This window comes from Antedon bifida, chromosome 7 (assembly GCF_963402885.1).
Source record: "Antedon bifida chromosome 7, ecAntBifi1.1, whole genome shotgun sequence".
NCBI lineage: Eukaryota > Metazoa > Echinodermata > Crinoidea > Comatulida > Antedonidae > Antedon > Antedon bifida.
Window position 1 is genome coordinate 4882073 of NC_136232.1, and position 15755 is coordinate 4897827.

Below are 15755 nucleotides of genomic sequence, written 5' to 3' on the forward strand. Positions count from 1 at the left end.
TTGATAAAGAAAAAAAACCTAATAGTGGATGATTTGTAATTTATTACTCAGCACGAGTAACACTATTATGTAAAGATGTTTTAGTAAATCCTTCTATAAGTTCCAGTTAATTTAGATCAGTGTGGGCTGTGCTTCTATAGTTCTAACTGATTTAATTTGCTCTTTAATTAAAAGAAAATCAAATATTTCAGTATAAACAGGTGAATCCCAGATCAGAGTAAATGATAGCACAGAACAAATCACAACTGTATAATCAATGTCCAATGAATAATGATTGCAGAGCAGATGAAACGACTGGCAGGCTGCATCTATAGATAATGTACTATCAAGTATAAAAAGTAGCAAGTAAATTACCACCGAATGCCTAAGAGTAATAAGACAGTTATTGAAGAATGCGCCTTTAATTAACTTCCATACAGCATGTTGATCTTGTTATCATCCTTAAAATACTGTATCGTCGTTGGGATTTTTATATCACATGTGCATACTCCATCCAAAGAAACTCAAGTCAATAACAAACGTAATTGCTTTTATAATTAAAATTGTGTGTCCTTCACTGCTGATGTATTAGTTCTCTTAGCAACCCTTCATATGAATAGTAAATAGAGTCCCTGGTGTTGCAAACTACAAGTTTAACAAGCCTCTTTGTAAACAGCCTTTTGTACAATGACAATGATGGGGTCTTTGAAAGACAAGTAAGATATTTTTTGGTCATGAGTCAATGAGCAGATTTAGGGCCATTCATATGCAAAGTGTATTTTCTTTGAATGTGGCTAATCCTCACCTAGTTTATAAATACAAAGTGTGGTAGATACTCTATATTCAGCAAGAGCAATTCAGCAATAAGGGCATATATTAAATTTATTCTAGTGGATCCACCCAGGAGGGCACTGTCTTTTGCACACAAAGCGTGAGAACCCTCAACAACAGTGATCAACATCATGTAACAAATTCTGTGGCATCAAACAAAATTTCCACAGTTCTTCAGATCACAGATGAAAGAAAAAACAATTTTTTTGTTCAGATATTTCTTGGAATTGCCATGGCATAGCTCGCCAACATACACCTGCAGTTGTACTGCAGGCTACACGTCATTAGCCCTTTCTGAATTATGTTGATTTGAGTCTGTTTTACAAAATTTAATCTGAATGTGACCATGGATTAAGGAATTCCTTAATCCATGATGTGACCTAGGCTTACAGTAGATCTAGGAGGCAAAATCATCAACATTCAATGCAATTTGATTTGTTTTCATTGTCTATATACTATATGCCTATTTAAAAGAAAGATCAACAACACATAATTGTTCTACTATGGTTATAATACAACTTAAAATACATCCAAAGAATCATAAAAACCATACTGATTGATTATTTGCAAGAAATACAATACCTTTTATGAAGAAAAGATCAAAAATGTTTTGTTAATAACAATGTTATCTTCTTATCTGTCATTATTTCCCGATAGAGGGCGTGAATAGCGTCTGCCGTATCCTTGGAAACCAAATGTAAACTGCAAATTCCGAACAAAGTACTGTTCACAAATCCTAATTAAAAACTATTTAAACAGAAATATGTCGATTTAATATTAAGCATTGAAGAATATATATAAATCAATGAACATTATAAGTTCATTTCTAATGGTTATCTATTTGTTTAAACGAACATAAAGTCGTTTACAACAGTTGTAAATAAGTGTGACAACGCGATAAACATTGAGACCACCCACCAACTTTCTGCCAGTCAAAACATTACGCGCGCATGCATGTGTGATCGACAAACAATGAATCGATAGCGAAGTAATGCAAAATGTTGATTTAATTTAAAGATTTTAGCCTGCATCTTGGTGATTATCAGCAGGAATGTATAGGGAAAGAAGCTTCACTAGAGAGCCAAATCTGGGCAGTATTACGGTTCATGCACCGGCTTTACGACGAGAACTTACAGCGATTGATCCAGCCCCGTCTGTTACAGTTGATCAGACTGATTACATGCAGGAGAAGGTAAGCTGCTCGGGTGTCATGGACTAGGATCATGTGCCTAGCTAGACCCTATATATGTAGGAGGCCTAGGTAAGGCTAATATGTATTAGTTTGAAAGAATGTCAGGCCTAGTAAAAACTTTAATAATAATAATATAGGCCTTTCTTATAATATAATTTATTTACAGTAAAATACAAATTACATTTTTGTTTAAATACCTAATTTAAATATTTTATTAATTAAGAATGTAATAAATAAAAAATAAGGTTCACCTATCTAGACCATTTTCTAGGCCTATAAATTATTGGGATATCCATACATTTTTAAAAATTTATATTTTAATTTTGTAGGACGCAACAAAGAAAGCCAATTCAGCCAGACGACCCTGGTCTTCACCAAACCCAAGTCGTTCAAACATCACTCTATCAGCTACCAGTCGTTCTACTATTGGACAAGGCAGTAAAATTCAGAATTGGTTGAGTGAAAAGGCAGTTAAAGGAATTCAAGAGAAGGCTGATCCCGAATCTTTGACTACAAAGTCTCTGTATAATCCTATTCTGCATCGTGAAGATACGTTCGTCAGGGTAAAACTCCTATTCTATTTAATTAAAATTAATGCCATGAACATTCATTTACAACTGAGTACAAACAACAATAAATATAGGAAAAGAAAGACCATGTAGGTGCTACCTACTATGCTACCTAGTTGGTCAACCCCAAACAGACAAATACAAAAAAAGAAATTTACCAATTGCAAACATTTTTTATTATAATAATTGATAATTATGTTTATTTACTGTAGGATGTGCATAACTATCTTCTTAACAACTCCTACCTCGATTATCGCAAGAAAGAGATTCTTTACAAGAAATGGCAAGAGCGAGTAAGTGAGCCAATAGAAGCGCAGAAAAGCAATGCTCTCAAGAATGGATATGCTGATGTTGATAGCAGAAAAAGGAAGTTGTTTGAACAGTACTTAACGCATACTAATAAGAAGGTAAGCTGCATTCACACTTAGCCTAGATTTGATCAAAGATAACACTGCTTGAATATTAAGCTATATTCACACTGAGCCTAGATTTGATCAAAGATAGCACTGTTTGAATATTAAGCTACATTCACACTGAGCTTAGATTTGATCAAAGATAGCACTGAATCTTAAGCTACATTCACACTGAGTATAGATTTGATCAAAGATAGCTCTGTTTAGTTCTTAAGCTACATTCATACGGAGCCTGGAATTGATCAAAGATAACACTGAATCTTAAAGCTACATTCACACTGAGCTTAGATTTGTAATGAAAGGCTGACCATTGTCATGTTGTACTGATCTAATATAAAAAACTGTACTTTATTACTATGTACACTTATTTGTTTTAGGGTCATGTATTTCTTGACACATTTGATCCTAAAGAGTATGATCCATTGAGGTTAGTCCATCCTCGTCCAGCACCTATGGTTGCACGTACAAGAAGGCTTTCAGACCCGTTATTGATGCAGGCCCAGAACAGAAATGAAGAAGATAGGGTCATTCTAGGATGTACTTCAGGTATGTTTCTTTCAAGCCTCAATTTTCATAGGACAAGGAGTAAACATTAAAGGAAACAAACACGATGGAGAAGGCAAGACTCAAACTCCCTCCTAGTACTATGCCAGATTCTTTAGCATTGCACATTTATATCTCCCAGTACCGTTTTGATCGTACGATTAATCGGGAAACCACCTTACGACATTAATGAATAATGTGTGTATTGCTTTGTACAATGTTTTAAGAGATTGTTAAACAGTTTTCTTTTTCCTAAGGAATAATTTAGATGTTCTATTTGTCCTTGTATACTGCTCTAAGTACAGTATTGTACAACTCTTTGGTCTTTTTTTTTTTTTTGGAAAAGCGCTTTATAAATCTATATAGTACAGTACTGTATTGCTTTTATGGTACACATATTGTTAAATTCAATCAGGGTCATAAACAGATTTCTTTGCATAATACAATCTTGAATTTTGTTTGAGAGAGTTTGTGACGTATTGCCCAAGGATATCAGACTAAAATAGCATGTGAAAGGCATGGGTTCAAGACCTGTCTGTGACATATTGCTTCTACACTTTTAAATACTTTAGTCTTAATGCCTCATCCTTCGGATGGAATGTAAAACTGTTGGTCCCATGTAAATGCATGGTATTGGTAAAGAACTTGGTACCTTATTAGAAAAAGATTAGTGATCATGGTCATATACTGACTGGGTCCTTTGGGAATGCAATCATTATAAGAAATAAATAAAAAATCAATTTTACCTTGAAAAAGAAACTATCCATAATTATAAAATATTCCAAATACTGTCTGTATAACTTCACAATATTAAACTTAAAGATTATATGTTGTAATATTGCTGTGATTCAAATATTAGTATCATGTTATGGTATTCACCTAAATTTGTTTTAGTTCAAATTCCTGAGTCGTTAATTAAATTGGTTAAGATACTAGAAGATGCTTAGTATATGATCCAGAGGTCATGTTTGTCTAATACAGTTATCAAACTACAGTATAGTACTAGTACTTCAAAAGTACAAGTGTCTGATGTATCAGTTAGATTATTAGATGCTCTACTTAGGGATCATGTAAATATTATTCTACTGCAGAACTACAATTGTTTACAGCAAAAATGTTTTATTTAGTCTTTATGTTTATGTAATAGACAGTGTGTGATTACCCATAATCAGGTTACAGAGTAAAACATTTACTGCATCAACTGCAGTAGAATGTTTTTTGACATGGTCCCTTATGTTTGCAAATATAAATATAAGTAAACTATATTTGCTATTTATTGGTTGTATTTTTTAGAAACTAGTGTTTGTTTATAGTTTATATAGAATAAACTATCCTAGAAAATGCCTGGATGGACTTTAGCTTGATTTGACCTGTTTTATCAATTTTCTTACTGTATTAAACATTATTTTTGTTTTTATCAATTATGTTTATTTTAACATGCTATACTGTAATATAGCATAGCATGTTATGCTATCTGTATGTAAATAAACTCATTCATTTATAGATTTAATATTAATTAATAAGAATATTTGATTTTAATATTATTGTTTTATTGTACACGAAAAAAAAAGCAAAATAATCACCAAAACTGTTTTTCTTTTAGGAGAACGTCTTTCAGATCGGGAAATAGAGCAATATAGACTACCACCATTACCATTGGTTCCGCTTGGACGACACGGCACAGAGTGCCGCACGTGGCTTGCCATGCCACTCACAGATATTGAAAGCCCAGTTAGAAGACAAAGCAGGTAAGGAGGTTCAGTAAAGAATTAAATTACAAAAATGTATTTTATTTATTTTTTATTTCAACAATATTTGACGAATTATGCAAATAATATTTTATGATTTCTATCTGTTTTTCTAATATTGTATACCTGTCTTATTTTAAAATGTTGATAGAAAAATAATGCAATAGAACAATAATTTTGAACTGACTAATAATGCAATTTTACATTTAAAAATTGTGTTTTTTTTTATAGGAGGCGAATGCATGGTACCTTCAATGACCTACATTTTGACGTTCGTGGATGGGCATCTGGCAGTGAGAGTTCAAAATTGGCTGACGAGGAGATGAATATACAAAGAAGGCGTCAATTCTTGCAATACCATCCTGCCATAGCTACAGGGACGCTTTCGCATAATACGCCAGATACACCCCAAAGTGCTGCCTCTTGTTAACGTGCTACTTTCATACATAATGTGCTAAACTTTCATTTTTAAATGCATAGATTATTAACTTTATATTTAAATAATTATTCTTGAACTTTTATCACATATTATTGAAACATTTATAATTTTTATTGAATATATAGTATTTAATTATTAAACTATTCTAAATTTGGAATTTCATGTGTGATATTTGGTATGGAAAGTAATGAATTAACCAGGCCAAAGAAATATTTTTATTGATTAAAATTTTATTGTATATAAATATGGAAAACAAAAGATAAGATTTTCTTTTTTAAAAGAACTATTTAAAAAACGGAGATTACTAACTTGAACGTTTTGATCTTAACCTGGTCATGATGTCATCTGTTGTTGATGATGATGTCATAAACAGGCTGCTCGTAAACAAGCAGCCAGTTAGCAAAAATTGTTTGAAACGTTGAGTAAGTACTCTCAGTTTTTTAAATAGCTCTTTCTAAAAATGTTATCTTTGTTAACATAGAAGCTAATTGATATTCTTTGATGAATGGTAAACAATTTAAAGATGTTTTTATGACTTATGCTAAATGTATAATTCTGTGGTGGTGAATATGTATTTTTTCATGAAACGGAAAAGCCTGATGTGTGTAGTGTCCTACTGTATACACTGATTGACTTTCAAACTGAACGTTTTATGTCTTTCCATTTCATAGGTACGTAATTGTCAAAGTCAATTATGTGCAACTTGACTGAAACAATTCCGTATTCATCTGGATTATTCCATTAAATTGGATTTGTTTATAAGATAATGATAACAGTGCTGTTTTAAATTTTGTTAAATTATCGCTTTCATCTATTTTATTTTTAGTATGTTTTTTGGGGTTTTCTATTTTTTGTTTTCTCTAAGTTGTACACTTTTTGTTGTCTTTCCAAAACAAAACAATGCCTTCCAAAAATCACAGTGTATTTTAAGATAAATATTAAAACTAATTTATATGTATTCTTTATAGATATGTAAATTTGTTGATATGGAGTAGTAATTTTAAAGTATGATAACTTACAGTTTTCAGGTTTTCCTCAAAACTTAACGGGTTGCTGTTTTTTTTCTTTTACTTTTACTGTGCAAGTTTTTTGTGCATAACACAAAACAAAAACTTAAAATAATTTTGGTGGTAATTAAATGTCTTCCCAATAATGTATTTCTGTCCTAATTGTCAGGTGCTGATTTGAAGATTACAATTTATTGGTTGGTGTATGAGATGAGGCTGAATAGATTGGCGCTATGGGTCGTCGAATGGCTGAGGGAGGGTTTACAATTTTTTTGAGAGAGAAACAAATCTTCATTTCACTAGGGAATGGGGCATTATTTGGGTGCATGATTGCAGTATAATTGTGATTGGTGGATTTTCATGAGAAAATTTGTCCATGGTTCAATGTAACTGGTTCGTGCATTGTGTGATATTATTTTATTTATTATATTGTTATTAATATTTCCTAATTTCTGAGGTTTCACTTGTAGTTATTAGTAACGCGCAATGAATGAGATAATAAAATGATTTTAAAAAGCTAATTATTTTGGTGTAGAATTCATTGGTTGCGTAACATTTCAGTGCTCAACTGCTTTTCTGTTAACAAAATGTCGTAGACATATTTATTTTAAAGCATACAAAACAGTAGATAACATAAACATAATCAATTTTTAAGATAATTTGTGTAATATTAAGTTCATTTTTACACTATAAAATACACATCAAAAGTTTTCATTTTAATTCTTTTCTAAATAAACTGTTCTCACCTTTGTTTCCTATGTTTTAGAGAAAGAGTAACATACATTATACATTATCACAATGTGAATGTACAGTACTGCTATAATGTTATTATCACGCGCATAAGATATGGTCTATTGTAACCTTCACGAGGCGGAGGAGTGGTTCTTTGCAACCTTTGCTCACCATAAACGGGTTTGGCGGCAGTTGCCTTCCATACAAATTCGTATCAAATTAAAATGGGGACGATCGTAAGATTTCAAAGTATATTTAGCAATATTTCTTCAAAACACAAACTAGTTAAGAGTGTTAAACAATGTGTCAGACGATCCTCAGGAGATGCAAAAACATCAGCTGCAGGAGAAGTAAAAGAACAAACATGGCTTCAATATTTTTGTAGGTAAGAAATGACGCATCGGCTAGGCCTAGCCTAGGCCTCAAGTGCATTTCTGAAAAGTCCCCCATGAAAAATTGGTTTGATCCGGTCCTACTAGAGGACAGTCTCTGCTAGGCATAGGCCTAGCATAGCATTTTAGTGTTCAGGCTGAGGCTAGAACTACTACTAGGCCTAGTAGTAGTAATGATCAAATATTAATTATATTAATACTACACAGAGAGACGGACGGAGTTTAAGGAATGCTGTTTTATTAGTAACTAATAATGTAATTTAAACTATTAATAATAAATAATATTTTTTATTCGACAATGTCGACATCAACCACAAAGTTGTCTAAAATCAATAAAGATAAATAAATAACTGGACTCTGGAAGAGGAGAGAATTATCTTGTAACGTAGGCCTACTGTAGTTTCTATCAAGGCAATCTAACAACAGGATGATGAGCTCCGAAGATCATAGGGTTTATCTGTGTATTGCGACACGGTCACGATCAGTTCCACGCCCCTTCTTAACACTGGGCGTCGCTGAGAATATGTGCATAATACAGTAGGCCTACTGTTGGTATATGTTGCAGCCATACATCAAATGACTGTTGCAAGTTCCTATCTCATGCGAGCTCAGTGTCCTGTTGTTAGATTGCCTTGGTTCTATATACTAACTAGGTCCTATGCCTATTTAGACCAGTACAGTATTCTATATCAACATTATTACATATCATCATTATAAATAAAGAATTGTATTTCATATTTTGTAAATTAATTTTCTTCTTTTTTTCCCCCCATCACTTTTCTTTCATCATCAAACAACAGTACTGTAAGTATTTTTCTCTTAATTAATTAATAATATTTTACAAAAGAAAATGACAATGTATGTCTGTCGTTAATTTAAAAAAAACGTCATTGATGAATCCTAATAGAATGTAGTATTTCATTGCTTTGATGTATTCAATATTATGTTTATCATACATTTTCAGATTTTGTACACTTGTTAAATTACATAAATATTTTATTTTTTTATTAAATTTCAGCAATTTTGGGGACCAGGTATGAACATTTTGTTTTTTTTAAACTATTTAACAATTTTCCAATGATTATCTATATGTACTCTATTACTTTCAGTGTTTCAAATTTTAAGATTTAGTAGAATACAAAATCAAAGACCTACAAAAGCAAAAAGTCAGTGGAAACTCTCCCTATTCGCATTTTTAACGCACTCAAAATTGTTATTAATAATAATAATGTTATTAATTTTGAGGTCTTTTTCACTTTCAGTATTTCGAAAGTTAAGATTTAGTAGAATACAAAATCAAAGACCTACAAAAGAGAAACCAGTGGAAACCCCTGCTAATGCTATTCACCATACTCAAACATGTTGATGTTTTATATTGATTTTGAGGTCTTAGCTTTCAAAACACATAAATAATGCTACTGGGCTGAATTAAGCTCTGTCTACACTAACAAACTAAATATAGTAGTGATATGACATCATCATGTCCATATGGGCATATCACATTTTTGTCACATAAAGTGTGATGATAGTGTAGACAGATCTTTAAAAGCTTAATTTATATATATTGTTTTTAATTTAAAAGTTATATCACTATCAAATACATTTTTTAAATTTTATAAAATGATCTTTAGCAGGCCTTGTCTTTTATGGTGAGCGAGTGCGATCACTCACCTAACACACTCCTAAACTGCCCTTGAGGAGTGTGATTTACAACACGCTTAAATTTCTACACACCAAAATACAAACAGCGTCCCTGAATGTATTGAGGAGTGCAATTTGTAGCACACCTATAATTTTCAAAAGACAAGGCCTTCTCTAGTAATTTGCATTGCTGGTAGTTTGTAAAATTGAATGGTATCAGGTCATATGATTTAATGAATGGATATGAATATTTATAGCATTTGGAGACAATTAGAATTTATAATATGGCGCCCTCTATATTCATCAGTCCATTACATATATTGTTCATTTACAATGATGGCTATTCATTTCATAATTGTTAAATCATGAGAACAACATTTTCTATGACAGGTTGTAAATTTCAAACTTTTGTTTGTGTAGGTGGCTTTGTAAAAACTGTTTTGTGTTGAATTAAATTGAATTTCAATTCATTCATTTCACAAATTAACAGAATACAGTGACAAGGACCCAACTTTTTTTTTGTAGAACATGTTGCCATTTTCAAATCCAGATAGATTTGATTATAATTAATTACTATTTAGTATTTAATACACATTTTTAGTAAAAATTATATTATAATACAGTAGAACCCCTATTAAGGGGACACCTTCAGCGCCCAAAAAATTGTCCCTTTAATAGGGATTGATTCAACCAATTGGCACACTCAAAAGTCTCCCTGTCCCCTTAATAGTGGTGTCCCCTGAGTATGAGTGTCCCCTGAGTAGAGATGTCCCCTGAGTAGTGGTGTCCACTGAGTAGTGGTGTCTGCTGAGTAGTGGTGTCCGGTACAGTAGAACCTCTATTAGAGGAACAACTTCAGGACCAAACAACAAAACATCCCCTTATAGAGGTGTCCCCTGATTAGGTATTGGTCATAGTGTTAATGTACTTCCCCTCGTTCGTGTCACAGGACAGTGTCCTCTTAATAGGGTGTGTCTACTATTTAAAGGTGATTAAAGTTCCCCGAAACCTTCTCCATTTATAACACCATGATATGCACGTACCTCTATTTCCGCCCACCACCGCATTAAAAATACTTGAGTATACCTAGTGATAGTAATAGTAAAGCCATTTCCTGTAAGGAAATGATCAGGCACTGTTTATTACTTCTGTTTTGAAACAAGACATGCATTGTAGTATACACAGTTATCCTATTGTTTGCTATGTCATCTCAAAGACCTTTTTTGTAGAAATATAATTGGCTTAATTTCTTAAAAGTGGATAAAGTATTAAAAATGCTAAAATGCCCTCCAATTTAGTTTATATACAATGTGAGTTACACTTACAGTGATTTTTATGTATGAAAGTAATAATTATTATGACTTAATGATATAAACAGCTAGACAGTATTATGATCATAATTATTTTACTGTGTTTTTTCAGCTGCAAACTGGGGTATACCATTAGCAGCAATGGCCGACATGAAACGAGATGCAACTATTATTAGTCCAAATATGACAGCAGGTACAGTAGTGTAACAATGCAGTGATGAATCATATTTGATGTTCAATTTGATACCATTTTTATATGCATGAATGAATAACAATTAGTTCTAGTCTAACTAGAGATCATTTTAAATCTGGGTTATCCCACAAATACAAAGTATTTCACTTAAGTCGATAATATTTTCACTTAAGTTGATAATATTTTCGCTTAATTCGATAATATTTTTACTTAAGTCAATATTTATTTGTATTCAATGTCGTGATAAATCATATTTAAGATTCAAGTTGATACCATACTTATGCCTGAATGAATAACAGTAGTTCATAGAGAACATTATATCTCAGTGGCTAAATTTACCAATGATATATTTAAGGCTTTCCTTTAAATGGTATTCAATTACTAGATAAGTTATTTTAATGCTCTCACTTGGCTTAAATGTGAAGAGTGAATATGGCCATTGACACCAAAAACTGTTATTTATTGTAAAGGCCTTTAAAATGAAATTTATTTCTCATTTTACAACATATTTAAATTATTACGTAGAGGGATAAAACAACAAGTTACAGTAAGTAATAACAAGTTTAAAAAATGTTTTTGTTTACTTTCTCTTTTTGTATTACAGCATTAATGATCTATTCTTCGTTGTTTATGCGTTTTTCAATTATGGTGAAGCCGCGTAACATGCTTTTATTCAGTTGTCATTTTACAAATCTAAGCGCACAAACTGTACAGTTGGGAAGATATATTAACCATTACTAGTAAGTATAGCAAGCTCATTCATGTAACAGTTCATAAATCCAATACAATTATTTAAATAATATATGTTAATTTTAAGTGTTCTGTTATTTATGTGAAAAAATAAAATGAATGAATAGCATCCGGTATATTTAGAATATTATGAACAATGTGACGTGTTTTACAAATATCTGATTATTTTCTTTCAGTTTTCAAAAAGAAGTTAAACCAGATAATATAGAACAATCCGGAGAGACTATCAGTACTGGAGTGTGAAATCCACCTTCTTTTAATACACTAAATCGTAAATTATAAATGAATGCATCTTTCTTGTATTTACAATGGTTTGTGGGTAATAATTGTTTGTTTATACTTTAAAAACAATGACATAACGTCGGATAATCAATTTTAAAACTATCAATTTATTTATTTATACAGGATTTTGTCACATAACTTTCTAGTTAAGTATTTTTGATAAATAAAAGTTTAATGTATAACAGGACAAAGTTAAAACAGATTTTGTTTGTATGGCTGAATAGGTTTAAAATGTAATTTCTAATGTGTTACAGTTACATGTAGGTGTTTGTCTTCAGGTGCTACTGTATCTATAGGTACAGTGAAACCCACTCCGAAATTGACATGTAGCTTGGTGGTTAACACGATTGCCTTCCAATCCCAAGATCCAGGGTTTTTTGTTTTTTTTTTACACCATATTTAATGAGCAATTGCTGATCATTAGGGACCCTCAGACGTTCACAATACAAGCATATACACAAGATGCTCTACATAAGTCTTATTACAAGTCTTTGGGAGTGGAGTTGTAATTTGGTCCTTAGAAAATATCCTGACATGTGACAGGACTTGAATCCAGGACCATTGGAGAGGCAGCCAAGCATCATAACCACCAAGCCACAACTCCACTCCAATCCTGACCTAGTGCTAGGGTTGTAACTTACAACTCTTTCAACTCCACTTCCTAAGCCTCAAATGAGACTTAGTTTAAACACAATAAATTATAAAATAGTTTATCCATCCTGTAATTGCTTGCTGTTGGATGCGTATGAAATAACAAAAAACCTTTATATTTATTTTTTAATAACGCGATCTCAATCTCTTTCATAATGTTTCAATCCAGGCACCTTCACTGTATGACTGGGTTTTGTATGTTCAATTAAAATTGTGACCATCTTAAGTGTAATTACTTCAAATAATAAGTTTAATTTCTACTTCTTGCAAGATCCATAAAGATATTGTTCTGTCAACATTGAACAATGCACTTTTTAAGTCTTCTCTTAAAATGAATTCAATAAAACACACTGTTATACAAATTGTGTCTAGACGCCGTACACGCTGCAAAATAATTGTGTAAACAACTCCATTAATGTTGTTTTATACCCAATTGTAATATTCTTATTATTGCAATAATGATAGTTACTTGACCTTGTGCTATTAGCAAGCTATCCACATTCTCAGCACGGAAAAGGGGAAAGCCCATGGGATTGTTTATGAATTCCATAAGGTATTCACAAAACAGTTATATAATCCATGATAGGTGAAACGTTCAGAAGATGAGTGTTTTTTTTTAAAGTAACAATAACAGTAAATTATTAACTGTAACGGTGAGGATTTGGTAATCTTTTAGCAGTCATTTGTATGACTTAATCAGATTCCAAAATAGCCTAACTCAGTCAATAATTTTATCAGCTTATTGAATAGATTTTAAGGTTATTGTTGTTACTCAACTGTGGTTTGTAGACTTTTGTACAAAATGGCTATTAGAATAGGAAGCACAATGACATAGCAGATTTGTTTGTTCTATTTCACACACACACAAATCCTACCTACTGTATGACAATAATAAGTATACAGTATAATAACTAAACTGTAAAAAGTAATATACTTTCGGTTGATAAAAATAACTAATTAAATTTAAGGGAACTGTTAGTATTTTTAATTATAATAATTAGAATTTACAAAAATAATGAAAATTTATTCAAATTTCTGTAGTGTAAATTTATTATTGTGCGTATAAACATGATAGTAATATATGACCACACCAAAATGTTGTGCTATTCAGTACCTCAGGAGTGCTATTATTTTCTTAAAGATATATTTTCCCCCTGAAAAAGATCATTTTGTAACATTTTTTTGTTAAATATGCAATTTTAATGTTACATAATAGTTATTCACTTTTTCCAAAAATTGGATTAAAAAAAATTTGTGAAACAAGTAATTCAAAGCAAAAAATAGGTTTTTTGTTGAACTTAACTGTTGCCTTTTTTGTTTGTCTTTTAAAACTACAAAATGGCCTATTCAAAATCTGATTTTATTAATTTATTTATTTTTCATGTTTTGGGGGATAATACATCTGTAAGACTTATGTTATATAAAATTTAGGCTGACTGTCTTTTATGGTATTTCTCACTCATTTCTTATACTTGTAATAATATAGAATTTAACATTATCAAAATACAGGGTATTCTATATTGTAAACTGTAGTATAGTTTAGAAGAAACAATCAACAAATAACATTGAGTTGTTTTTTTTAACTTTATATTGTTTGTTTTTGTGTTTGTCTCTTTAAGCTGCATACTTTATGATGTGAAAGCCATCAATACCGTAAAAACTTTTTAAAAGAAACTCTCTCTCCTTCGCTAAGTAGTGTACTCAGAACTTGTAAAAGGGCGTTCATGGAAGAATGTCCCCCTAAACCGAGGTGCCGCAACAGAAAGGTTTTATTTTGTATTTTAACTAATTAATTGTGTAATTATGTATTACATGCATTGAACAATTAATTTTGAAATTATATGCTAGTATTAAGGTGTCTATTTCTTTTACTGCCTAAATAATATTTTATCCATAGATTGAATATTTCTTTCAGTATTTTTGTATATTTCAATTACAAAGAATAAGCATTATTATATTAATAATTTGTGTGGACCTGTTGCATAAAAAATGGCATGCTACTAATTAATTGATTTTTTTTTTTCAAGGCACTATTTACAAATATTTCATAAAAGGATCTATATATATGAAAATTGCCCTTTAAATTATTCTTCAAAGACACTGTTTTAAGTATTAATATTGTAATAATTAATATTGTTACTGTGCCTAAATTAATTTGTTGGTTCCTAATGCCCTGTTTTAAATAGTGTCTTGTTAAAATTACTAGGGACTAAAAGCAGCTGTAGGTGGAGTAATAAATTGCTATGAAGTATGCAATATATAAAAGCAATGTAATCACCAACCTGTAAAGGAACAATATTTTTAATAGTGCGTTTACATTTACATTATAGTTTGAACCTTGTAATAATATGGGATAATATTAAATATTTAAAAACAAATATTTGTGCAATGCTTTTACTGACTTTATATAGCAGTATTGTAGGTTGTATCCAGCTGGTGGAATAATTAGACATTGCATGTATGTCTGTAAAACCTATATTGCCAAAAGATTTGCCTTGTAAAAGATTCAATTTGTTTGTTTTGTTGTCTTGTGTGATAAAATTATACTAAAATTTAAACCTAAATGTGTATTGTAGTTTTATAGTCTGAGGTATTATGGGATATAAAAAATTATAATAATCGGTTTGTGTTGATGTAATTTTTAAAGTAATTGTTGATAGTAGCGGTGTAATATTAACATACATAAATAGATGGATTAAATTATTTTTGAAGTTTAATCATGTGTTATTGTTTTTTTTTAAAGTTCTCGATAGTGTAAAATGGCATTTATGTTACAGAGTTCTTTTTTTTGTTCAGAGATTTAATCTACTTAAAAGAAGCCCTATAGTCATTCTGTTTTTCCCCTTTTTGTTTGAACATTATTGTTGTCTGAAAAAATATTGTTGTGTCTACACTGTATAAAATGTGTGGAGTGCCTAAATATGGTAGTGATATGGCCAAATATGCTAGTGATATGACATCATGTCTATAATAGGCACATCACATTTTTTTGTTTGATAGTGTAAACAGAGCTTTACATGCAATATTTATATTTTATATAGAAACATACAAATGGTTCATTATTTTTATTAAATAATGTTCAA

General features: G+C 31.0%; 2 protein-coding genes across 2 annotated transcripts; both read left to right on the forward strand.

Annotated features, from left to right (window-relative positions):
• The first annotated feature begins 1737 nt into the window (after window positions 1-1737).
• LOC144847769 (protein FAM228B-like) lies at window positions 1738-7242 on the forward strand. The gene is made up of 6 exons (XM_078704282.1): window positions 1738-2002; window positions 2332-2565; window positions 2784-2978; window positions 3362-3530; window positions 5131-5275; window positions 5507-7242. The coding sequence occupies exons 1-6, from the start codon at window positions 1862-1864 to the stop codon at window positions 5703-5705; spliced, it is 1083 nt and encodes a 360-aa protein (XP_078560408.1). The 5' UTR covers window positions 1738-1861; the 3' UTR covers window positions 5706-7242.
• A 363-nt stretch (window positions 7243-7605) lies between these two features.
• Window positions 7606-12399, forward strand: LOC144848388 (mitochondrial pyruvate carrier 1-like). The gene is made up of 6 exons (XM_078705114.1): window positions 7606-7838; window positions 8516-8519; window positions 8864-8879; window positions 10909-10989; window positions 11594-11729; window positions 11916-12399. Exons 1-6 carry the CDS (start codon window positions 7678-7680, stop codon window positions 11980-11982), a joined length of 465 nt encoding a protein of 154 aa, XP_078561240.1. The 5' UTR covers window positions 7606-7677; the 3' UTR covers window positions 11983-12399.
• Window positions 12400-15755: the final 3356 nt, after the last annotated feature.

Coding starts and splice junctions, on each gene's coding strand:
- LOC144847769 (XM_078704282.1), top strand. CDS start 1,862: ATGTATAGGGAAAGAAGCTTCACTAGAGAGCCAAATCTGGGCAGTATT. Junction 2,003..2,331: donor CTGATTACATGCAGGAGAAG/GTAAGCTGCTCG, acceptor TTAATTTTGTAG/GACGCAACAAAGAAAGCCAA. Junction 3,531..5,130: donor CATTCTAGGATGTACTTCAG/GTATGTTTCTTT, acceptor TTTTTCTTTTAG/GAGAACGTCTTTCAGATCGG.
- LOC144848388 (XM_078705114.1), top strand. CDS start 7,678: ATGGGGACGATCGTAAGATTTCAAAGTATATTTAGCAATATTTCTTCA. Junction 10,990..11,593: donor TAGTCCAAATATGACAGCAG/GTACAGTAGTGT, acceptor TTTGTATTACAG/CATTAATGATCTATTCTTCG. Junction 11,730..11,915: donor AGATATATTAACCATTACTA/GTAAGTATAGCA, acceptor ATTTTCTTTCAG/TTTTCAAAAAGAAGTTAAAC.